The 27921-nt window shown below is 34.0% G+C and overlaps 2 protein-coding genes across 7 annotated transcripts in view; one reads left to right on the top strand and one right to left on the bottom strand.

Annotated features, from left to right (window-relative positions):
* LOC138333928 (uncharacterized) overlaps positions 1 to 27921 on the bottom strand; it is a 67640-nt gene that overhangs the window by 15210 nt on the left and 24509 nt on the right. The window contains exon 1 of one of the 6 annotated variants that reach the window (XM_069282596.1): positions 14987 to 15312. The exons of 2 other annotated variants lie outside the window; for them this stretch is intronic. In XM_069282596.1, coding sequence (XP_069138697.1) covers positions 14987 to 15064 — 78 coding nt within the window. In that variant the 5' untranslated portion in view covers positions 15065 to 15312. Of the gene's footprint in view, positions 1 to 10697; positions 11617 to 14986; positions 15313 to 27921 lie in introns of those variants that run through there. 3 more of the 6 variants (XM_069282599.1, XM_069282592.1, XM_069282594.1) reach the window with 3 other exon arrangements.
* The window catches only part of LOC138333927 (uncharacterized), a 35931-nt gene continuing 34505 nt past the window's right edge, over positions 26496 to 27921 (top strand). The window contains exon 1 of the mRNA XM_069282591.1: positions 26496 to 27399. Coding sequence (XP_069138692.1) covers positions 27271 to 27399 — 129 coding nt within the window. The 5' untranslated portion in view covers positions 26496 to 27270. The remainder of the gene's footprint in view (positions 27400 to 27921) is intronic.

Genomic DNA, 27921 nt, shown 5'->3' with positions numbered 1-27921 from the left:
TGTAACCAAAAATGTTGGTACACGCCAAGACCAATGGAAATAATTGTACAAACGACATCTATGCTATTCAATAATTTTGAAATGTAACAGCACCATACAACGATTTGTCCTTTACGGACTCATAAAATGAAACTGAACTCTACATCGTTTTGCTCTATCAGGACTCTTGACATTTTGCAATTTCACTAGCCAAAGGTATTCTTGCGACACGTTTCTTGAGGGAAAGTATTGTACAATGCACCGAATACTCTTGGCTAGCGAAAGTGAAAGTGCAACTACATAATTCAGTGCCAGTTCTTTCAAGGCTCGCCGTCGGTGGCACTAAGGGAGATGGGGACCTAATGCGTTTTTGTTTACAAACTATTTTGTTTTTAGTCGTAATTTCGGCCAAACCGTACTGGAACAAAGCGAACTTGAAAAGTTTTCAAGCGAATTAATATTTTTACAAAAACATTATGTAATTCGATTAAATTGATTTAATGTATTACCTATATCACAAAGGGTCATTTAAGGGCATAGCAAGGTTAGTGAGCGGATTCAAGTCGGAGGATATGGAGAGAGAAAAAACCGTCGACCTGCAGTCAGAATTTGGTAACTGTCCTACCTGAGCGATGGAAAATTTGTGGTAATACGTTGGAACATTTAAACCACTCAGTTTCTGCAGCCCCTACATAAAGACCTGAAAAAAATCTATAACAAGAGTATAAATATATATCATTGCACAATATACATACCGGAAGAACAACATTTGTAAGGATGGTTCCATTTCTACGTCCCCAATAACCCCAAGGGTAGCCAGCGTTTGAGGCACTCTCCATATCTACCCTGCTTCAGGTATGTCCATTATAATGTAACTAGTTAGTAAAATCCGTTGCCATGATGATACATCTGCGTTACTAAGTTACTATGCCCTATTTTCACTGAGAACAATCACTGACTCCATGTCACCGTGACCTTCTTTTAGGGTGATGCTCAAATAAACCTTGAGGACAACTTTGGTAGGTGGAGTGCATCGATGATCGACATATATAACATTTCGTGAAAAATGTTATCTTTTCATATTGTTCTGAACTCGTTCGTTATAATCCCTGCAAGTCGCAGCTTCAGTATCAGATTGGTGTTAGTCCGTATTGCTCTGCCCTAGTTTTGTATCATCTGGAATCCTCTTTACCAAACACCTGCCACACGGTGGGATGGAGCGGATGATACTAATGCGTACATTAATTAATTACTAGTTTAATTACAAAGGATGTAAGCCTGTAACCGATCCTATGATTCCAGTGAAAGAAGTGAAGAGCTTATCAAAACAAAATCTGTAATTGACTAGACCATGTTCATTCATGGTTTCACGAGAAGTTCAAAAAATAACTTTGGATATTCTGTGTTTTATATACATCAAAGGATTTTAGATTGTATCGCTCTTCTGACCAGAAAATCTAGAAGTATGCCAACACTATTTCCACTGAAGTCGATTCAAATCCTTTTAATTATTCATTTCTTTTTTCAAAGAGACCAACGCGAACTTCTTACATCATTTAACTCGCATCCACATCATATTTCTAATAAGATAATAATGAAAATAACGCAGGACAGTTTTGAATTACGTTTGAACAGTTCATCTGATCACGACCACCACGATTCGTTAAACGATGATGTAAGAAAAGTAGCTGCAGAAGTCCCAGTTGTCAATGTTGTCGACTTACGATACGCCAATTACACTCTTCACCGTGACCACACACAGGCATAGTTTAGCATGGAATGTTATGCAAGGTTATTAGACTTTCTTCAAGGAACCATTTGAGAATAAATTTACATCACTTATTCCAAGAATTTTGTTTTCTGTTGCAGAAACGGTGGACACCAATCTGCAAAAAAATATTTATCCAACCAGTTTCAGTGTAAGGTATATTCACATTGCCACATTTCCTTCCGTGAGAATTGCACCGATATGGCTTCTGAAGTCTGAGAAAAGTTGTTGGTTTTTCTATGCACTTCGATCGTCAACGAAAACAATGGAATTCTCTTCCAAATGCCCTCCTTCTCGGACATACAGAAAATATTTGCACTTTATGTTTTCCATTAGACTAAGATGTTGTGCTGAAGCCAGCTTCTCGAACGTGATGAGGAAAAGAAAAGGATACCATACATTCACATAAAACCTCTAATACAACTAGAAAGACCTAAACTTGTTAAGTCAATATATATCTGACACAAAGAGGCAGACAAACGGGATAACTGGAAACAAGACATATCCCTACGCACTAAGATGTACTAAGCGGAGCATGTCTGTTAGGGAAGTTCGTGTTCTCGCCATATCTTCATGAAATATAGATGAGGCAAGAATTAACAAAGTGTTATCACGGAAGCCGATAATTATTCACAATGTGGGGAGCTGGATATGGCCCCAGCCATCCCTAACCTCAGTCCGAACACACATGGCTTGAGTTTATGGTCCTATCGTCTAATGTTAATGCTAGCTCAGTAATTACTGTAAAGGCCAATCACAGGTCAGAATCTCCCTAATGAATGTTTTACTGTGGATAATTATTGATGACCAGGACTGTAATGACTGACCATGTCTAAGCACTGTTTATATGATTAATGGACCAATAAGGGGGTAGGGATACCTAGGTAGGGGGATCACGAGAGACTATGGCGAATTAATGCGGAAATAACAGTTAAAATTGTTCATACATCTTATTCATTATTCATAATTTCTTTGTTCTTTAATGTTATGTTTCTCTTCTTTCGTGCAAGATAATATCATTAATTTGAATTTAAGAAAAAATAAAATACCATAAACTGTAATGCCAATAGTTAAACTCACTTCATGGATATACTGCAATTACCATTCTCCTTGTAGTTTTTACAATTTTATTTCAAAGCCACTTTCTTGTTTGAAATGCTTTTTCTTTTGAGGACTATGCTATGCTTTCGGCATTACCTCTTAGCTTTCACTACGAAGAGTTCGTGCCAATATGTAAGGTTGTTTCAGTGCAATGTTGTAAAGACCAAACACAATCAGAAATAATTAACTGCAACTTTTACTTTCATATGGTAACAGTATAGGCTTCTCAACATTTTCATTTCTAATCTGAAATGTCTTTGATTTCAAGAAGTGATATCGGCTCCACTTGCATTCCAAAACATTTCTTTAAATAAAAAATGTTCTCTGCAAATTTTATCACAGACCTGCACGTATACAAAGAAGAAAACTTGGATTGAAAGCAACAACGGTCAAATACCTATATCGGTTTGAAATAAAATACACACCATGACTGGTTTCCAATAGCCTATGTGATATAGATTTTAGGGCAATTATAATCTTGAGCTCAACCTTAATTTCGTTTTTTTGCGAGCGATTAGTATTTCCGAAAATCAATCACCACAAACAAAAATGGCAACTTCAAGCACAATGTTGTCAACGTGAAAAAGTCGTCAGACATAAAACGCAAAATAAATTGGCCCAATCTAGTAAATCGGAAATGAAGGAAAGGAGAGGGGGCGGTATTTTACCAAATCAACGGAGGAACAGTTGTTGACATTTCAACAACCTGGAACTTGTTACATAGTAAGACGCATCGAACGCACCTGACGTCATGTCACATCCGTAAACATAGCATTTCCGGATGAGATGTTGATGCAGATAATTAAACCATTACAATACTCATTAACATGTTAATCTCGAAACTAACGATTATATGCTTAATGGATTAAAAAAAAAGATTTAGTCTCGACTCATGAAACGCTCCTTACTTTGTTTGCATTGTATACCTAGCGTTGTCATTTTACAGTGACGTAGCACTTGGATTGGATCCACTTGAGATGGAGGGGTTATTTTGACCTTGTTTTCATAGCATTAAAAAACTTTGGTCATTTTCAGGTTGCTTAGTACATGGAAACAACATGTTGTTAAACTGAAACTTGCAATCCATTGGTAGATGAATACATTTTGAGACTAAACCCTTGTGAAAGATTATAATTTAGTTGCAAGACACAAAGAGCGATAACAGGAAAGTTCTAATAATATATCATCGCCCACTTGCCCGAAACTTAACATCAGACATAAACGAGAGGCAAAAATATTCAAGCTAACTTTTAGTGCCATTTTCAATATTCTAGAGACTGTACAGATAGATTAGCAGTGTCGCAGAAAGAAAACAATGTTATCATTTTTGTGCTTCATAACTTCCTCCGATATGCATGGTACTAATATTATTATGTCTGAAAAAGCAATGTGTTCAACCTGTTTTCTATCAAACCTTATGTAACATGACAGGGACTTCTGACATTCAGGTAACATTTTATAACAGAGATATTATGTACCTCACGTACGGTAATTGATTTTAAAGTCAATTTCCACTTCACTATTCCAGGTGCATGAAAACTCTTTTTTATTCTTTTATAGAACTTTAATTGAAATTCTCAAATTTATTCATTATAATAACACAAACACCCACTTTATATTTATAGATTCTGGTCTCCAGCAGCAAGTCATTCTTTATGAACTCTCGCTATATAACAATGTCAACCAGAACCTCCTGGGTGTTATACGTACGAAAGGCAACGTATCCTGGGCTTGCATGTGATTTTAATGAATTATCTACCGCTCACGTCAACTTGGTTGTGTAACTATTCGTATTTTCAATTCAGAGATAAAAAACTACTGTTCATATAATTTAATAAAACAGACTTGTGAGACTAGGATAAAATAGAAAAGCATTGGATTACTTTGAAATTGGATATTGTTTATTTTCCATGATAATGAAGCAAAAAGGAAATGTCCTGCTGTTAAATTCAATCACTTTCCTTTCAGAACAGGAAAGTTAAATCTCAAAAGTAATTTTAAAATGATATCATTAAAAGCCTATTTGAGATGTTGGAGTACGTGTTCTGGCTATATGAATCACCTTATAGTGCATTTTTATGTGGTTGGAATTTCTGCGTGTAATAACTTTGTTTTAAAGTCAATTGATAAGACCCTTTATTTGTCATACGAACCAACCACTGTCGTAATCCTTTATTTTACAATTGGCTTACCAAATATTGACTTTGATAAAAAGCTAGGACAGGAGATAAGCTTTTGTTGAATCACACTAACGCGCATACCAAGCTCATATTTATATTTCATATGTTTACGTTCTTATCGTATGTACTAAATTAAATAATGATGGCCCAAGTCTTGTTAGCTTTCATTCATATATTTTTTAATTCATTTTAGCTTAACATCCTTAAAACATGGAGGATCTTTAGAAGACAGGTTCCAGTAACTCTTGGACAAAAAAAGCAAAAAAAACCAAAAAAAACCCACGTGGTCTATTGAGAAAGTATAGATAGAAAAAAGACTTTAAAAAAACCCACGTGGTCTATTTAGCAAGTATAGATAGAAAAAAAAGACTTATGCTAGACCTAACGAATGTGATATATATCCTAAATGAACTAAAAACGTTATTTCATATTCTGAGACATGGATAAATTTTCTACGTAGGGAATACAATACAACATAGATCTTACATTGAATACTCTTTCGATAATCTCTAATTCGTTTTGCGTTACATTGGTCTACCTTTCCAATTTGTTCCTATGTGTATGCCATATCTTCATTATGTAAATGAGCATTTTGTATACAAGTCCAATTAATCTTGTAAGAACGGAAGATTGTGAAAGGAGCGGGCGGTTCGTTGTGGTTTGTACATATTGTTCATGTACATAAATACGTGTCTGCCACTCAGCTGACAGAGCATGCTTCTTTGCCTCCGTAGATTTGTTCACGCCGATGACCCGGTTCGATTTCTGGTTCTGTCATTCGACAGAAATATTTATTTTTGACTGTACTTATGAAAAAACTGTGTACCGAATAATAACTCAATAGGCATACACTATACTGCAGTGCACATCTTTGATTATCAACACATATATCCAATCGTAAACCTTTGAAATTGTTCACATCAAACCAACCATGACATTAACGTGCTGGTGGACAGTTAATATGTCCAGTCTAAGAGGAACTGATTTTAACCGATACTTCAACCTTGCTTCAACCAGCTATTAATGTTTGACCTTTTTTCTTCAATAACTAGTTTCGTATCAAAGCACTGCACACACACGCTGAAAGACTTGTTTATGGAATCTTGTTTTTACCAGCATTAGGCTAATCATCTAATTGACCTTTCCACTTAAATAACTGCATAATTATTTCTAAAGTCCATACTCATTGTTCGATATAAATGAATATCACCTCATAGTCGGGTCGTTGATAATTTACGCTTGCATTTAAGTGAAACACAATATCATGATATAATCGAAATCGATCTAGTGTAACTGAGGGTATGCGATCAATCAAATTCTGCGACCTGTCATTTCTGCAGTAGCATTCTTTTGATCCAAGTCCTATGTGACAAATATAGTATAATATATACATTACCTCCTCGTGCTTCAAATGAGACTTTTGCAAACACGTTGAAGCATAATACACATGTTCTCTATGGAACTATTTTATAATGATTTGCCAACTAACAATTTACATGATACAGGATATCATTTATAAGAGTGTTTATCGCAACCAATGTTCATATATTCTCAGTTGAAAAAGAACCCCTTTTATTTCTGCATTGCGATGTTAAAAATCTCTGCGTCCCAAGATATACATTCTGAACTATCTGAGTTTCTTCACTTGATGGAATGAAAGGAAGGCAAGTGCCTTTGATAAGTCAGAATGAAAGATCGACATGTTGAGGTCTAACTATAAAGTGTATACGATTTTTTGATTTATGATTTTCCATAGAAAAGCATAACATAAATTTAGAAACTTTCTTTAACTTCTGCCATGCTTTCCGATGGCCAATGTAAAGGTCAAGGCATTTAATTAATTTTTGTGAATCTTTGTGAAAAATGAGCCTTGGTAATGATGATCATCATCAGGATAGCGTCATTTGTGTTGAAGAATGAGGCATATCATAGATACATAATAATGTTAACTTCCATTGTGTTTACTGTTATCGTTTGTAACAATAAGGTTTTCCTTTGGTTCTATATTATCATTTTATATACTTGTATATAATATTTACTGTATGACACATATATTTAGGTCAAGACTTAAATATTCCATATACAATGTACTATTATTTGATACTGTTGTATACCCAATACCCCATAATACAATAACGCTTACAAATGTGCTTCAAACTCCTACAATTCGTTATCAAATTGCAACAAGCGTATTTAAAGAACCTATTCAATGGCTTTGATTTTAAACCTATTTTATACTCAATATTGAGTATTAGCTACTCCGTATACAGTGTAAACTATTTTCTAATTATATATCAATCCAATTACGATACTAAACTTGGTGAATGTTGAGGTGACACTAGTCAATCCTGTTAGTTCTAAGGTATAAATAAACACATGGCTCCATGGTGTTTGGTGTGTGTATCGGCAGTCTGGACATTAATTGGAAATTATGGAGCTGATTCTGATAATATCGGACGCCGGATGACGTACGCAAAAGAGAGTAAATGTAAAGATTGATTTGAAGGTCATTGTTAGAAGTAGTATACACAAAGATATATGTAATTGCCACTTAGACTACATGGTTTATTTATTTGTACTCGTAATTAAAACAGTTTGGATAGTGCGATAACATTTGAGATATTTAAAAGAATTTTTTCATTGATTATCAGTAAGAAATAAAATAAATCTTTATGTATGTATGCATAAGAAAAAGGGTTTGCTTTATTTCATTTTGTGTTGCATGCAGTCAATAGCTTAAATATGTTTCATGGAAGTTGGTGGTGAATGTTGTGGTGGTTCGCGTAATGGTGATATTCGTGCATATTTTTATCTGTGCAATGTTTGTAATGACAACGATGATTATTTCCAGAATGGCATGACCAAAGTATTTCGATTTTTATCAAAAATCGTTTTCCGAAAACTAGAAAGATGAGGCATCAATTAAGCTCTGTCACCGCGCTCTTCTACCAATGTGTGACACCTTATATAGATAAAATTACTTTCTAATCGTATTACGAGTAAATGGGAGACTGTTGTAAAAGAGTAAATATTGTGTCTTATTGTGATAGTGAAACTCTAGCCTTCTTTATAGTGTTATCTTTCTGAAGCATACTCTCAAAAACATGCCAAATAATATTTAAAATCCTTCAAAGTTACATTAAAATTCCAAACTGTTAAAATTAGTTCAAAAAATATAAAAATTGGAAAACGTGTATCATTTGATAGTTAAGCTAAAGTACAAAACTAAAAAAATCGACCATTTAGTATATTTGGTTAATGATTTTAATAATTTAATGACAGAAAACACCGATCTGTCAAATGAAGACATTATAACGTACTTTTAAAAGTAATGACATTTACAGATATCTTAATTACGACTTGTTTGAACATAATCTGCTTTAGTATACGAGACGCGTTTGTTCTGAATTTATCAACCTTAAAAAGCTACAAACTTGTCCGAGTATATAAACTCATAAGACACCCTATCTTATCTAGCGAGGCATAAAGTTATCAATTCCTGTTCACTTTAATCACATAAAAACTTTAAACTTCACTCGGGTACTCCAATCTATGTATTTAAATATCACCTTCGTATGGCTATAGTGACAATTTAAATCGTCAATTCCATATTATAAGTCTACTATCCTATCATTAAATTACACTTAAATGTCACTTGTAATATGCTAAAATTTAGATCAATGTTTTTTTTGGTTTTTTTTTTGTAAATTATAATGACAGTTTCGTGTGTAATTGAATGGCCTCGGTGACATTAAGTATGCAAATAGATATTTAGTATAAAATGATGTTGAAATATGCTAGATTTTCTAATCTGAGGTGTAATATTTCGGTTTGAGAGTTGTTCCAGGAAGTCCCGGGTGGTATATCTTAATGTTGTTGACAACATTGTAAACTATGAAATATATGTACTTCTATGAGAAAAGGGAGTCTTATCTTCCAACTCAAGTGCAAATAACTTTAACAACATTATGACCTTGACTGCGTGAGTTAGAAAATCCTTGGTTAATGAAACGTCATATTGACTTCTTAATCACCCCTAATTACTACTGGTGTAGACTTTGCTATAATCACATTTTTATTAATGCCCACGTTAACGCAGTTTAAAATTTCTAAACTCTAACTGAGGTAAATGCAGTAGTTTCTGTCTACTCTTAAAGGGGGTATATTGGTATTGGTCCAGCTATGATAATTTACCTAAAACTGACGACAATATATTGTAAAGTGGAGAAAGGAACCTGACGAAAAGACAAAAAGTTTCATTTTTTGTTTGATACTCCATGGGTTATCATCACGTTTTTGTACAAAGAACGGATTTATAGATTCTTGTAGCCGAGGGTTACACTTTATGGCACTTTATCTTGAATCGACCCTGACTGTTGATAGGACGTTAAACTAATAAAACCCACAAACTCTTGAATTGGGAGGTATTTGTATCTTCTCGCCTATCTTTCTTTTAATTGTAACTTTGATGTATATCAAAGTTTTGATTTTCGGTTCATCAACAGTTTATATCATCAACCGCCTCTCTAATGGCAGCCTCTTCTGTATGCAATATTTATGCATGTGACGACTGTTTTTAGAAACGGTGAACACAACATATTTTTGTTTTTAAATCTTCACGTGAATTCTATGGTGATTCGCGTAGTAGTTAGAGGAGACAGAAGTCTGGTAATACTGGGTGAATTTTAAGAAAATACCTAAGCATGTCGTGATTTTGCACGATCCATTGCTCAGACCCCTTCCTTATTGAAACATTTTAGAACAGCTATGTTGGTTCTGCTATTCAATTGTTTGTGTGCTTGCTTAAAAATATGACCATTCAGGAAATAAAGGACAGAAGTAATGAATAATACAACATTAAGGAAATGAAGAACAGAAGTAATGAATAATACATTTGTGATGTAAAGGCCGAAACAAGACAAAACAAAACGGTTAGGGCAAAAAGCCAGCATAACAATAGAAAAGACAAAGTGTTATGAAAGAAAGACCTGCATTAAATTGTGGAAAAAAACTTGTGTTGGAAATAAGGATTTAATTTTTCGCGATATTGCTTAAAAGTTACTAAAACATCAACCAAAGTGTTATGAAAGAAAGACCTGCATTAAACAACGGAAGCAACATTCACTTGTTAGAAACATTGATTTAATTTTTCGCGGTATGGCTTTTGGGCTATATATAATTCAACCATTACTTTCTCTATATTTCCCGATTAAAACTTTCGTGATTTAATATCAGTATCGGCCAAAATAGCAGACCCACACCCATCGCCCCCAAAAACCAGATAAAATGAAAATAACCGGTTATACAGAATTACGATCACATAAAACTTAATTAACTATAATGTGTGCTCATTAATCTTTGTATGTGTATTTGACCTCGGTTATCGAATTTTCAATGTTTATCCCAGTTTCTTAGCTTGCAGTCGATAAAATTGATTACCTTTCGCAGTATCAAACCAGGGTTGATACGTTTATATAGCATTTATATCCATAACACCTATAACTTTGATGTAACTCTTGCAGCTTTTTGTGGCAACGTTTTAAACTGCATGTATTTTTTGAGTATGTGCATGTGCCAAGGAATATATCAACCAATGAACAGTATTCTTACATAGACTTGACACAATACAATACAATATGAGTTGCTTTTCAGTAGAATGATATGCATACCTTTCGTTCCTCGGAACACATCGGACAAGACCATTCTGAAGTGGCAGGAGAAACAACTGTCGGAGTATCATCCGGTTCCTTTGATTTATAAAGGGTTGATCTGATTATGTTTGTGCTCCGGGCCTTTTTCAGTGAAATTACACTAGGTCGAATTAGACTGATGTTTGCTTTATTCTTCATATTCATCTTAATTAACAGTCAAGTAGTTCATATTCATTTGCAATTAATCACGATATATTCATCTTTTATTCCTCTTGCTCGCCAGATAGATAATCCTTCATAATCCCTCTTAATCACAATTAAGATGTCCATGCACCGTAGGTATACCTTAGTTTGATAACATAATATATCGACATTACGAAAAAGTGACCATCATGCCGATCAATGAAAATTATTCATGAAAACATATATCCACAAATTCAGAAGAAAACATCCAATTGGAATTTCACTTGTATCCGAATGTATGTATAGTTGATAACATCGAGCGTAAAACGCATATAGACTTCTCATTGATGAATGTTAAGTCCGTATTACATAACAACATGACCGTTATCTCCCGATACCATCCCTTTGATCCCCGGTATTTATTCCGTTCCGGCTTTTCAGCACCAGACGTTGGTTTCATCAATTAGGTACAGAGACAGAAATGTTGGCGAATCTATCACGTCTCCATTCTATCAGACATCATAATACATTTCAGCAGCGTAGTTTTATCGAAATAACCTTAACACTTTCCTGTATTTAGCTCCATACAAACAAATGACCGTCCCTTTCGCGTGTAGATTGCCGGTCGATTGATAATATTGATAGTTTATTGCGTAGAGATCTGTGAAAGGCACACTATGACATATACATTTGTCTATATGAGGGCACGCTATGGCAAAGATCGACTTTTAAAGAGCTGGCAAAGTAGACGAAATGTCTCTTTGAATTAGCTGAATACAGACAAGGTGTTCTTTTGTTAGTGAAGTAAAGGATAGTTACGTTGTTAACTCATTTTACGGTTAGAGTATGTAAAGTATACTGAAACATATACTGGGTTAAACTACGTCGTCTCCGGAATGGTTCTTTAAAACCCAATTAACTTAAGTGGTAACTGTTATTTGTTATTGTTCGGTTCAAAGCGAAGGCTTTTAAATAAATCGGTAAATAAATAAATCCATGGAGTAAGGATTCAGGACACAAACCAAATGAACGTGTAAATACGTGAAATTTATGCAATTGTATATATTTATGCATGAACAAAATTGTCGGCTAAAATATTTTAAATCAAGCATACAAAAATTTAATATTATAATGATTTAAAGTTCCTAACGAGAATATACCTTGAAAAATAAGTCAATAAAGAACACTTAATTTTCTTTAAACTAATTCCTCTATATATTTACATTACTTACTCGTTATAACGTGTTCAACTCAAGGTCAATATAAATCTTTATTAAGTTATTAAAGATCAGGGTTACCTTAATATTTATTTAATCTTTTGTATTTCTTCTTGTCATGTTAAATTCGATCAATAGTTGACCATCTGTTTTGTTCCCTTTCATTCTATTCAAAACATTTTCTCTACGAATTGCAATTTTGGTTGAGATGAAGAAATGTGCCAGCTACTCAACGGAGGAAACTATATATTATACCTACACACAACCATGGCATAATCATCAAAAGCGGCTAATTACGTCTGGGTATTAAATTATAATATTCCTTAAAAGCAACTTATCCACCAATTGTTTCACCACACCCTGTCTCTATTCAGCCGTTGTTTAAGTTTTGTCTATATTTGGCCATTGATAGACATACTGTCTGGATACAAATAATAGTTGCTAGTACCTGATTTATCATACTGACATTACATCATACTGACATTACCCAAACCAGTTATAAAACAGATGTGTTTGGAAATGTTTAACAGAGATAAATCATTTTCAAAAGTGAAGGATAACTCAAATTAATTTGTGATCTTTAAAAATAAAACAGCGGATACACACACGGTAACAGACTATAATGAAACTAATGGCATATAATGGAAGGGCAGAGAATCGCCAAACTAGCTGCATTGATATTACTAAAAGGGACCAGATGGGATGAAACCAGGTGTTCCTTGAGAGTAAACGTTATCTATTTCATCAACGATGTCTAGTAGCCAAAGCTCGGTCAGATATCAACATATCTTCATGGTGTCGACAAAAGTGAAGCTATGTGTTGGTGAATGTATAAAAATAACCTTTTTTTAAGTAAATGTAATTAAGATCCTCTCAATACATTCAGGAAGACACCGCCCAGTATGTCCACTGCTTCGTTACCAGATGAACATGCCACGTATACAGACCACTAATAAATGATTTTGTTTTATCGTCAAATCGTCTAGCAAAAGTTTTAAATGAAAAATATTGGGTTTTCAATAACAAAATCGAAGTAAAATCAAGGTGTTATCGGCTAGTTCGCTACCTAGGAAGTATGTTCAGCGAATATGGTGCAAGGGTTCTCTCGCAGAAACACACAACTGAAAATAGTTTTCACCAAGGTCAACCTACTGTTGCTACAAATCTGAAAGGAGGTTTGATTGAAGTTTCCCAAAAAGAACATCATGTCAATCAATATAGGTACACGTATACTTGTGTTACATTATATTAAATGGAAACCTATGTTGCTAGTACTAACGGATCTTTTCAAATGACAAACAATCATATGCATAGCAACTTGTGAAAACACCATATTGCCTTTTTCAATTTTGAATAATAAACCTTTTCAACCAACGCATCAATATCATCAATATTCACCAAAGGAGTAAGTCGGCTTTGTGTCCATGATATTGCTTTCCCTAAAAATGCGATGTTATTTTTTTCTTTTTTTTTTCATGATGTCACAGTGTTCATGTAATATTTCTGGTGTTGCAAATTCGTATTGTGAAGGAAAAAGTCAAATTATATTAAGATTCTGTTTTTGCAAGTTCACATTGTAAAGGAAATAGACAAATTATATTATGAACTAAATGTACCTCCTAACTGAATTACAGTTTCGCAGCGAGGAATGATTTAGAAATTCCAAAATAATGAAACCATTGTCTTTTCTCTTCCTGTTCGCGAGTAACGCCAAATAAGATATAAAATTAATTAAACATTTTTCTGACAATTTCCTGAAACTGAATGAATTCTTTATTAAATTATCTAAATTATGCAAAATGTAAAATAATCACGAAAATGCAAATTAACTTTCATGAAGATGGTAATTTGAAATAATGCATGCTGACATGCTACATTGGAAGGAAATGAAGGTCATACATAAAAAAAAGATAAAAAAAAGTTTTATACAAAAAATAAGCAATTATAAATATCGTATCCCAGACAAAAAAGTCCCGCAATGATTAACCGAGATTCGTTAGACGGCCTCGCCAACCAAATCCTGCTGACTACCGTATGCTTATTGGCATTGCTTATTGGCAATTTAATCTATAATATATTTTGATAACTCCACGTCCCAACAGCAGCTTTTTCAAAATTGTTTTTCTTCTAAAGATGATATCTTCAGTTTGCGTTTCTAAAATGACGTCCTCAGTATACTTGATGAAGGATGAAATTCTCAGTATATGAATGCGTTTGTTATGATAGTGTGTTAAGTATGGGATGCGCTTAGGTCTGTTGAATATGTTTTGGCTTTGGAGGTTGTGATATATTTTAAAAGTATTTCTCATAATGATAAAGCTGACTCCAGAATCTAGCATAACATTTTTAGCTCATTGAGTGGTATTGCTGGGAAATAATAGAATAATTATCATATTATCATTGCAACAGCGAATATCTAATCACTCAAAAACAGTGTATGGGGTCATGCTTTAGTGATGAAAAGATGAAAAACAATTATCCTGATGATGACATTGTGAAAGACGCAGAGTAAATACAGTATCATAATATCCTAAAACATATGAAATCTTGTGATTTTTATATTGTTATAAGTCAGTACAATTTGATCCTCTATGAAATAATTTAACTATTTCTGTGAAAATCTGTTGGTAAGAAAATATGTATCAAAATGGGAACTATATTAAACGTAACTATAGGTAACGAATAAAGACAATCTTAAATCAGATATCAATTAATTGCTGTCGGTGTTTTAATGTATTAATGTAAAGGTGAAAGGTATAATATTGTTTAAACTTTACAAAATAGAAGCGGAAAAAATAGCCATCACAATGCAAGGTGGATAGAAAATAAAATATCCACATTGGTAATTTTTGTATCAAATTTGAATAAAAATTATCTATAAATAGAATGTGTTTAAGTTTATCTTACCTTGACGTATTCTTTGTTTCTAAATATAGGATACCTGTCAAGGATTATCATGGGTGTAAAGGAAATAATTGTCGCCATTTTCCCGGAGTACCATAGACATCCACCCGGAAGGACCGCCACACGCGTAACTGATCCCGAAGACGGTGTCACAGCTTCATCCACTACACAATGTACCTTTATCTGCGTCAAAGTGATTCAGGCATTATAACAATGCGTTTTGTTTCTACTAGATATGTATGGATTTTTTCACTTTAAGTGAATATTCACCGGAAAATAAGTACATGTAAGTGAGTTTCAAGGCATGACATTACATGTGTAGTGCCACTTTCAATGATTTTCCTGTACATGTACCCGGCGTTATTAAATCACAACGTGATAACAACCATTGTATGAATTTACATAAAGGCCTGAGTTTATGACACGACTTCTGATTTTCACCGGATATTATATTCGCCCTTCAATTTATTATTCGCAGTTACGGGTACAGGTATATTATGATGACAGATAAGTAAAAACTGTTAATGGGATTTACCCACCCCGTAACACAGGTATTTCATTTCAGTGTACCGTTATCTGTTAAATTTTAATCAATTCGAGCCGTGATATACAAGTTCATTGAAATGTATATTTCGTAAATTGAAACAGATATGCTAATGCATTTTGAATGTTATGATTTGACCTTCAATTTTTACTTTCATTTTAATTAGATTTCCTGAAGAAAAGACATGATATAGGGATTATTTTCGTTTAGAGGTCAAATTCCCCTCATTAATCATTATTTAATTAAAACGTATTGAGAAGGGAGTAAAAATATATATAAAGTTCTTAATCGATATTCCGGAGGTTGTGTCACGGTATTTGTGCCCAATATTAGTTTAATCAAAAATACAATTTGTTGAATTATGGTTTCAAGTCCATCACGCCCGTCTTCAGAGAAAAACACAATACATTTTTCGATATTGTTCGAGTTAGCTATATAAAATTCTGTTCAGTTCAGTAAATAAATGTTTCTCATATAATATGTACAATTATCACTTAAAACGACAATAGGAAAAGTGCATTTCAATATCCTTTTTTTCGAAATAATTTTTCATAACATTTGTGAAAATGATGTGATTTGGACTAATGTTGGTTAATTATGATATTTTTTTTAAATGCCATAATGTACTTTATGCACTTCATTGTTGCATGCGACGTACCAGGTGAACTGTCAAAATCACCTCTCCGTGTAAACAGTTGAACGTCAAATAAATGAGATTTTAGCGTGACTGTGTCACTTAGCATTTAAACAGGTGTAGAAACGTGTACATACAAAATAACATTGTGTGATTTCCTGGTCAAATTACGATAAATTTAGTTTTATAGGGCTTAGGTATAAATCAGTTTTGTGTGTCGTTTAGATTGACAGGATTCTCGCGGGATATCATACCGAATCATCGGTTTTAACTTTTGACCAGAATCGTCTTACCGAAACCGGGGGAAATCTTGCCTCGCCAGCTTTAAAGTGCTATCTTACTGAAACGTATTGCCGAAACCATTGCCGACATCATGTATTCTTATATTCAAATTTTAGTCATCACGATTAATCGATCAACCCTCTTAATTAGTGTCTTACGTGTAAACTTCTTAATTATGAAATGCTCTATTAAAAGTCCTGAGGTGACGAAATGCCAAGGTAATCATTTTCAAATTTGATTTCAATATTTTTATTATAATGTCTCAAAATCATTGAGCGTCTGCAGGCTGTACCAGTTTAACTCCTTTTCAAGATAATCATTGATCTGCAAAATCAATTCCCTGTCATAGTGGTTTTCTAAATTATAAATCACGTTTATGACAGATTAAAAGCTCAATTGATGATACTTTTTATAAAGTCAATGATTTTTTTAATATTGATGAAGATAACCGAACCTCACTTTATTCTGACCGATAAACAAAAACCAACGAAACGTTAACATACCGGTTATCGAGTACTTCTGCTAAGTAAAACTAACTATTAAATATATTTTTTTTTCTCTCTCCCATGACATCTCAGTTTCGCAAAGCCGAATGTTTACCTCAATACCGCTCTAAAATATTGTTCACTAAAAGAACAATAAAACTTCTGGTTCGCCAAACACTTTTGACTAACTTGGAATAGATACAATCAGTGCACACTTTTTACTTGACTTTATGAAAAGTATAGATATTTGCACCATCAAGGGAGAAAACTCATGGGAAATTTTCTTTTCGTCCAGGGGAGGTAACTCCGTCAACCATACCTGTCATGACATTGACGAACCTATAAATGCTAGGTTCGGTAAAGTCCGGAACTCTCTAGCTATTAAATCCTGATCGCGTGATGTTTGATCCAGGACACGAGTGTTTTACGAGAGTTTTAAGATTAACATCCGGATTTTATGTCCAGACACGAAAACATTCCACGGTATTGATTACAATGTCCCGGTTCGTTTTGTTTATAGAAAATCGAATCTCTTAATTAATTCTGTGCGGTGATATAAATTCCTTAACCATTGTAAAGTAACTTGTGTCCCAGATAGTATTGCAATAGAACAAACTTACCTCCCTTCATGAATTTGCAACTTTTTAAAGATGGAGCATCTTTAAAGGGTATTTTGCATTTGTAACACGGAGCTTTAAGTACTGGACCAGTGACCAGGTTGTTCAAATGGTTAAGCATAGAGTCTCCGACAAGCGTAGTCCTTAGTTCGTATCCAATATTATATAGAGTCTCCGATAAGCGTAGTCCTTAGTTCGTATCCAATATTATATAGAGTCTTCGACAAGTGTAGTCCTGAGTTCGAATACCAGTGTTTTCACTACCTTTTCTCGTCTCTTTTTAACTAACTCTTTCTGTGACTTTGTTTGCTTGTTTACCTATTTTTTATTATTATTAACCCATTTTGATATTCGATTTGAGTAGCAAAATCTAATTGAAAACGATATATACATTATTGTAATACGCTTTACGGGCGGTTCATATTGATATTACAGTTCATGTACATCAGACGACCCTAGATTTAACAACAGATCCTGCTAGGGGCATTAGATGATGAGTTCAATGAAGGTCAGACTGACCATTTCCTAGCAACTGCCTTTCGTGAGATTAGAAGTCGATCACTGTCCAGAAATACATTTAGGAGAGAGGGGTCGGTACACTTTGATTCTAACAGTCAACTGCGCACATTGATTTCGAAGTGGAATTCTTGCAACTAATTGAAACAGCTGTTCAAATTCCATTGGAATGCGCCTTTAAAATAATTTTATATTTACATAAGGCCTTGACTATAAACTTTTCGATTTTTCATCCTAATTGTAAAACACATCAAACCGCTTCGCTTTTTTTAATTAATACGTAAAAAGAAAAGTTTTTGATATCGAAAACGTTCCTTAAGTATGGTGAGTTTTATTGGCGGGCGACATACAATATCTCAATCAATATTACAAAGACATTTCATGGTCATTTCATACATTGTGTCAATAGATTTGATCGAATTAAAACACATTGTTGACTTTCCATTGTCTGGATAACAATGGTAGCCGCGTGCGTCCGACTTTGTGTCGGGTACCGCTAGGTGATTTGACATTTCCTTACACTGCCACAGGAAAATGTCCCGTGTTTAACAAAACCTTGTTGATCTTAACAGTTGTATTATATTTTAACGATTCGAATAAAAATGTTCTTTCTTTCGACCCTACCCTACCAAACAAACTGCTGTGATGTTTACAAACATAAGCTATGGTGACTACAGAACAAGCTGGTTCTTTGAAATCCTATTCGAATCTCTGACAATGTGGAGCAGTGGTACTCGTGACAATCGCAACATTTCCGACAAACTGAATCATATCTTTTCGAAGATAACCGACATTTCTCCGAATTGATTGGAACCTGAGCATGTGGCCTTAAAAGTATCCGCAGAGACAGCATTAACTCAAAAATGGCACCACACACAGAAGGTTGTTTTCGTTACGATGTCATAAACAGAACAATTGGTATATGATCGTGACAACGAATTATCTTTCAAGATTCAAGCTAACGCAGTAACGATCGCGAGAGTTTTGAATCTTATCTTTTCTCAATTTCCGCGCTGACTTTCTTCTTCCTAACGTCTCCGTTGACACCGCCTCACGTTTGCTATTACAAGGAGACGCAATATCACAAGGAGACGCAAACATCACCAATACTATACCGCAGTCTCCAAAAACACATACACATTCACACACCGGTACAGCAACACGTCTGTTGCACACATGGGAAACCATCCTTACATGGCCGTGGCAGTTGGTATGACGTTAATATTTACTAAACTAAACCAAAGATCGCGAGGGCGATGTCTTTTTATGCTGTAATATTTACAGTTTGCACTGACATGGACTCAATAACCATGCTTTCTAGTATTATCATTATCAGTGTACAATGTTAGCACAACACGCGCGGCGATTCTATTGTTACGGGAATAGTCGATGGCGTAGATCCCGTGTAAATTTTATGTAACCCGGCTTCGCCGGGGTTACATAATTTACACGTGCTCCATTATCAGTATACCCTCATAACCTCAACAAAATAAACATATATTCCTTAATTAAAGAGAACTTTCCTTGCTCACGACTTGTGAATGGTCATACACACTTTGGCATTTTACATATTATTATTGATTAGCTTTGAAGTTAACACGAAGCTGGTGATAGGTTTAAAGTGTGATCTCACTGAAACGTACTTCTGTAATCTCTCAACGGAATAATCCACCTTGTTATGATATCAATTACGTAATCATTAGCCGTCCAAATATAATTTATCAAACTTGGTGTTTAGAGAGAAAATTTGCTTCCACGCCCCTAGTTTAAATGATCTCAGTTCTCTAGTCATATATAGACAAATTGACAACTATTTAAGGGACATACATATATATATGTATATATGACCAGATATCGGTAAATAAACGTCTCTGTCATTTCGACGACCTGCCACGAGTAATTATGAATGTGGGTGTTTATATAAATTTACTTATCACGACAAGATATACAAGAAATGAGAGATTTATATACTTCAAATAATCAATATATCACCAAACACAGACAGATGTGTTTGATTATACGGCCAAATCAAACACTCGAACAACACGTTGAGACGATATCGACATTTTTGTATCGACACATGGGGGCAGACGACACGTATTGGTGATATGTCATGTGGTCTCGTGGATTTATCTCGTGGTAGCTCCGCGTGAAGTGTCTTTTGTAGGCTGTTAATGTAGACTAGGACCTCAGTATTTCACACTTTAAACTTCTACCATGGTAAATCACTTACAAATGACCAGATTATACTATTATTGTAAATCACGGGTTACACTTCCTTACCTTTTTGTTCTATCACAAACAACATTCTCTCCTGTGTAATGGTTAGATTATAAAATATTACTGTTGTTACGTATACTTAATCTCGGAATTTACCTTAATACGGCAACAGTGTTAAACATTAGTAGAAGACTTAAAAGCTTCATACTGACTGAATGACACCTTTGGGAGAAACAGGAACTATTGAAAACAAACGGACAAACTGACGACCATTTAAGGGCCATGCTTCCACTTCAGTAGCGTTTGATGGGGTGGCTTGGTACAGAATGTGACAGAAATATGGTCAATATAATATAAGGAGAATATTTTGAACATAGGATTGTTTTGTTTTTATACTTAATTACGTTTGAGTAAGGATATTGATTAAGATATAATCCGAAGTTGCTTTTGATTCTTCTCGTTTCATGTCCGTTGTCTCCTAATAAATGAAAAACAACCTCAAAGACGTAGATATTGATATATCACAGGTTGACTATTTCCATGCAGGCTTCACGGCAACACTAAATTGATCTAGATCTTTTATACCATTACATAACGAATGTTCGATCGTGTTACCAGACTTGGAGGCCGAGCAGGACAGCTTGATAGATTACTAGCCCTGACACTCGATGGTATCTTAGAAACATACAGACACTGGGATATAGGGATTTTATTACATCGAAAAATGAACATCGTTAATAAACTTTGTAAATTTCTTTTTGTAAAAGTGTCTTTGTGCTGTATGTCCTGTTACATTGTAACAGCTACAAATGTGCGGATCATGCCTAATGTAAGGACAATAGAAAGAAAGGGGTTTTTGACACGTATAAAAAAAACAGCATTCCTGGAGAAAATCCACCGACGTTTTTCCGTAGCCCCCAACAATGCATAAGGACCTCTTAAATTAATTTTTTACATCTCTGTTCTTTTATAACATGGTATAAATATTTAAGATGCATCTTAACTGTTACTCGAACGGTTCATTATAAGACGAATTCTACTAAAGTTGAATGACGTGTATCTACCAAATAGTAAAATACTTTTGTGTCTGCTTGTCAACGTTTAAATAAAACGTCAAACTTCGCATCAGGACATTTGTACACAGAAGAAAATGTATTTTGCTCACATAATGATTAATCTGTAATTCATTGATTAATTGAGTTTTTCAATCGTTTGAGTAGTTTTGAGTAGTTTTGGGTCATTTCACTTGAAAATGATAACTTGTTATTACTTATTCCCTCCTTTCACACCCCTCAAATACTCCAATCACACTTTTCAATGAACATACCAACTGACCCAGATAATGACATTAGATTGAGTAAACATTCATAATTATAGACCTGCTATTTTTGACCGTTATTTACAATGACGAAACCTGATATGAGTCACCCAGAAATAATTGAATTATAATAACATAAAAAATCATGCCTCGTGGGTCAGTAACTAACGCTTATATTAATAATTTATGTGTATTCACGGCCAAAGTCGGTGTGACATTATAATCATGTTTCTTTCAATACTTATACAAATTAGGGCTTTCAGTGAGTCAGTCATGATCGGCTGGCTTTGTCGCGTCTTGGTGATTTTAAACCACTTACCGAGATATATCGAATCTTTTAATATATATTAATGGAAAAATTAGAAAAAGAAAAGTAAAACAAACCAAAAAAATCATTACATTTCTTTTTTTCAATAAGTAGGAATATGAATTAACAATAAAGCGTATAACCTCAAAATTTTTTGTTTACAGATAACTCCAAATACGGCATAGTTTGTAAGGATCATATGTCACCTCTTACCTTCTGTAGAAGAAATGAAACAGAAGGGCTTTTTAACAATGGCGACGTCGTCTTGAACACCTGGGAATAATTGGGTGTTAATGTCAACGACAATGACTTGCAATACCAAATATACTTCTTTGTACTATCTGTGTATTTTGGGGCATGCGAAGGCATGCAGTTATTATATAGGTCATACAAACCTAATAATTGTGAGTTAACATTATTTCTATTGGCACAAGCATGATCCCTCTATATTGTAACTATTGAAAGTCTATTGGTAACACGTATATACGTTGGCATATTTTTAACGATGGTGATGTAAATCATCACTGATAATTAAAATAGGGTGCTTGGTATTCTCTCATTATCTGCAGCAATGCATCTGTTTCTATGTTGCAGATTCGGAATCCGCCTGGAGGTCGATAGCTTTTGTTTTGAATTTTGGAACTCCGGCTTCCTCTTTGTAAAATAACATAATAACATTCAGCTATTTTTTTTATAAATCTAACCGACTTACTAAGTAATGAGTATGCTTTTTTATTTTTTTTATTATGAGTTCTTTTACACATAATAAATTATATCAGAATACTGAGATATCATATCGTCTTTCGAATTATTTCGCACATTATATCAGTTTGAAAAGATGCACTTTAATTTCGAAATCTTGTTACACCGCGTTATTGACCGAAAGAATGCACTTTAAGTAAACTAATATTTTCATCCTTGTTACACCGCGTTATTGACCGAAAGAATGCACTTTAAGTAAACTAATATTTTCATCTTATATTCTTTTACTATGACGTATGCATGTAAACAAGTCGGTTTGAGTCATTTAGATAAAGTGAGTAAAAGAATAAACATTATTGTTGCACATATATGTAGGCTGGGGGCAATGTCCTGTGATATTTGTTATGCGTCTATCTTCATGTCCATTGCGTATTTTACTATAAAGCATTATGATATCAAAGGAAACATCAAAGAAATCCAAAACCACTAATCATAACACTGACTCGGATCAATATATCAACGTAAAAGCGTCTTTTAAAGTAAATCTACACACATGATTTCGGCCATATTCTAATCCTCAAAATATTCACAGATATTTTAACACTAAGTTTCATAACCTTATATGCATGGTTTATTATATTCATCAAGAACGATTTAGTGTATATTTTGTTGTTCCTTTATTTTAAACCAATACTTCATCATTCGCACATAGAAGACGTTTTAAGACAAACCACACGTATTTGTTGTATTGGATCTTTATGTTATTTTGAAGGAGATGACATAAGGTTTTGCAAGCAAACATAAAATATGAATGACACAACAATGTTAAGATTTTTATAGCTGTTCATTATCTATTTCCATAAGTTTATTACCTATCTCAATAGCTCTTAAATCTCACTATTTGTTTTAAATCAGTTCTTATTTCTTACATGAAGTATTCGTCTTATTCTGTTATTTATTTATTAAACAAAATAGCATTAATGTGACCAAATTAGGCTTGATTTAACCGTTACATTCTGAACTGATTGCGTATTTATTCCGCGAGAAGTTCCGGATGTGTCTGATCATATGCTTCTTAATTATAGAGACAGACGTGTCCTTGCACAGAAAATAAATATGTAACATTGCCATCATATCAAACACAGATTAAAAATATCAGACACGAAACATACATTATATCATTACAATTTCCTATTTCTCTACTCCGATTTTTTTTATCAAATTTTCAATTATTTTCGATTACCAATTTTCATATCGATATTTAATTCAACCAAACTATTCTAAATCTATCTTATATATGGTATTGATGTATAATCAGCGTAGCTTCATTTTTTTCAATATGGATTAACATTCTCGATAATGGGATGTTTGCCGTACCTTTAGAAACGGTATAATTGTATGCGTTTTGAATTGGTCTTACTTGTAGTAGTATTTCAGATTTGAATGCTTCAGTGACATTAGAAATCAATATTCATTTAATTCTGAGCATATTCATTAAAACCTAAAGCTACGAATATGGGTCAAAGCTGTTTTGAATATCAGTATCGCAACCTAAGTTTCGCAACGAAATGGGCTATGAGCGTGGTAGATATTCATCATGTACTGTTATATAAAATGTACATGTTGAAAGAAACGAAATACATGTATACTAAACTACGTTAAGTTTATATGTTGTGACGTAGTCACATGTTGTGCGCTACGTCACTGTTCTTGTCTGGTACATATTCGTCAGTGGAATAAATATTAAGGAAACTGAAGCCTAGAGTGACCAGAAGTAAGCCAAACGAAGTAAAGGATAATATGAACATAAATAAGTTGAAAGTAACGAAAAGTGGTTTAAAACTTCTGTTGCCTTTATCGGAGGGATAGATTTTAAAATGAAAGTATATCATAAAGTAAATTATCACCTCGAGGAGCATACTGGTAATAAAATAGCTCTCTCCCCCTCCCTCCCCCAATCTCTCTCTTTCTCTCTCTTCCCTCACTCTCTCCCTCTCTCTCTGTCTCAAATACAACTTTATGTATTATGTATATCTTATATTGTAAATGCCATCTTGTCTATGTAATTTGAATGCTTTAATTTTTTGGGAACGGGCTTTATATAAGTTGTACAACTTGTGCCCAATACCATTGAACATTTTGCAATCAAATATGTTTAAATCAATAAGGTATACGTAGTGTAAATTGTGCTTAATATATTGATTTATTATTGCAAGGTTGGTGGACATGTATTATTGTAAGTTTCTTGACCATATGTCGAGATAAGGGCTAATGGTGCCATACACTGCAAAACAATGATCATATATAAATTGTTGTCTTACACTGCAAAATAATCCTGAATTAAGAAAACAACATACTTTCCAACTTACTAGTATCTACTTGGAACATACTAAGTAAAGAGTATTACGGGGAAATCTATGAACAACATGTTGCCCTGTATAACTAAAAAATTAGTAGGAGATGAAGAATTAAAAGTGTCTGGTTATTCAGATAAGATTTAAATAATTACCAGCATACCGAACAAGGAAGGCAGATATAAGATATATATATGTGGTGTGTGTCACCCTTGGATTTTTCACGTTAAAGAACTAGAAAACATACAATGTTCAACATGTATTGCTACCCAGGTACCATTCTGTTCATATTCAATAAAACGAAGTCTTAATGCCACACTTTCACTTCTGCATTAATTTTCAATTAATATTTTTTGCACGACGTTTACTTAATGCTTTTAAATCAATGAAAACTAAATTAAACGAACTTAAAACAAGCTTTATTCGACATTATATTGTTTTCACGTCCTTTCAACTTTCGATATTGCTACCATCATATTTGTATAATGTCACGATTGAAGTAGCTCGGTTTACATTTCATGGTATTAAACGGTAAGCTATGTGGAGTGTTATTCAAACACAAATGGGTATAAGCCTAATGGAGGGAATGCCTTGCAATATCATGGGAAAGTATTCACGAATACTAAACATAACGCGAATAGGAAATTCATCGATTTTGTCTAGACTTTAAACCTGTGATCCATACAAACCTGATTATTAAATATATATTTTTGGAATCCTTTCCTTTCACTAACATACGCCTTATACATGCTTTATCATACATTATTGTCCCGTTTCCGACGTAATACCGAGTGCAACATCTTTTAAAGCTTTCAAATTTCAATAGTCGATGTCATGCTTTGAAAACTGCAAACAGCGAAAACATAAATCGACCAGTATTTGTTGTAACTTTATTCAGGCATGCCCGATTTAGGAAACGACAAACACTGTTCGGTGTTTCGTACACAACTTAAAACGTCTCGTATAAGTCATAAATAATCCGGTAATGTTTACATAACGACATTTTACCTTTTATCTTGATTTTTATATTATAGATTATAATTGACTAATAGTAAGTGTGTTTTTCCATATTATATCAGACAATGTTTCGGCTAAGCATCAAACTTTAAGGTCAGGGTTGGGTTTTCAAAAACCTTCAAACTGTGTTTTATTGTGTATCGTAGATATCAGTCTTTTAAAGTGAATACATGAAAATGCAATTTTAATGCACTGCCTTTTGAAAATTGTGCAGCGCTTTTACCCAGAATTTTCATAAAATCAAAATCCTGTATGACAGGCGCCGTAGATTTTTGACTCAAAGACATGCGAACATCGGGAATATTATGTGTTACAATATTATATGAAAAGAGGGATTTAGTTCATAACATGTTAAAGAGGTTACGCATTGTCGAATAAAGAGACGATGAAATTATCACTGCGGCACTGCTATATATCAAACAGACAGGAGAGGCTTTAACAGCTGATATTAAACCTGTGAGATAGACAAGTTTCCTGGGTATAGCTTACGTTTCAACGGTTTATATGAGATCACCTACCTGGCGAATGAAAAGAAAACGATGAAGGATTAAAGCAGTTGTCAATATACTACAGAAATGGTTAGACCGGACATACTAACTTTAACCTAACTACATATATTGTACTTGTGTTTTGGCTGTCTTCATACTAAAACGGTTGGGTACCCCCAACCATTTACGGGACACGTAAGCTATATACTGATTCTTATAGGGCTGTGTACACATACTAGTATTAAATATACAAGCAGTCTGTTGATGTATTTAAAGATTTTCGATTTTGACGGAAGCTATTCACTGTATTCAGGTGAGTTGGTGTGAAAATGACATGGGCAAAGACAAGCGGTAATGACATTTGAAGTACACCTATAGGCAGTCCTCGGCACGAGCGAAAGTGCCGATACATTGGGGTCGTGTCTCACCTAGGGAAATCCATATTGTTTTATTTACTTGTACTTCATTACAAAGGCTGTTCCATGAGTCTGTGAACATGGAAACGGCATATTATCGGTGAACCGCCCGGAGATATAGATCTATATCGAAACGTGAAAGTATATATACGGTATATAGATTAGCCTGGAAATTTTCGTATTTCTTTATCATTATCAAAGGCGATATAGAAACAAATTAGTTGAGTTTGTAAATGGAAATTATCCGGAACTCCTAATAGGAAATAAGACTGAAAATTAATCAAATATTATCAACTTTGATTGCGGGAATTTGTTGTTTTACGGAGCGATTTAATCATTTAACGATTCGGATATTACATCTACCCGGAATCAACACCGTGAATAAAAATGCCGCCATCGAATGAGAAAATGTGGAGTACCAATTACATGGATACCTATAACAAGCGGAAACCCGCCAGGAAGTCCTACAAATACAGGAAACCACTTGTGGTGCCAAAGGAAACGGAACTAGTTATGGTAAGTTTCCAATATTTCACAGATAATCAAACAGTTGTATTTATAGCTACATACTTTCAACTTGGGTTATTTACTACAACCGCCCCTTATGGACTGTATATCACTGACGACACATATAAAACACACTAACGATATCAAGAATTACACAAAATCGATGCAAGAGGAAATTGATTTTTACGTAACGTAGGTGTCAAGAGGAGAATACCTGTCCAGGTGTCTTTAAAACTCCCAAGAGTTTTCTTTTGGAGGTTAATGCTAGAAACAGAGTTTAAGAAAAGCCTTTTATCAATGTTTAATATCAATGAACTGCTCCATAAGAAAATAAATTGTACGTCTTTTTATTTTAGTAATCCGTTATGTAGCGTTTTGTAATTTGTGCGCCTTCGTCATCGAAGTGGGGACTACTGAGCTTTGTGATGCTATTGACTATATACTGTCCATCTTACGTAATGCAATTTAGAGGAATGCTAGTGCTTTACATATTGACTTGGCGCCAAGTCGTATATATCTGATAGACAGATT

The sequence above is a fragment of the Argopecten irradians genome, chromosome 10 (genome assembly GCF_041381155.1).
Source record: "Argopecten irradians isolate NY chromosome 10, Ai_NY, whole genome shotgun sequence".
In the NCBI taxonomy this organism is placed as follows: Eukaryota; Metazoa; Mollusca; class Bivalvia; order Pectinida; family Pectinidae; genus Argopecten; species Argopecten irradians.
This window is presented reverse-complemented; position numbering and strand designations above follow the sequence as displayed.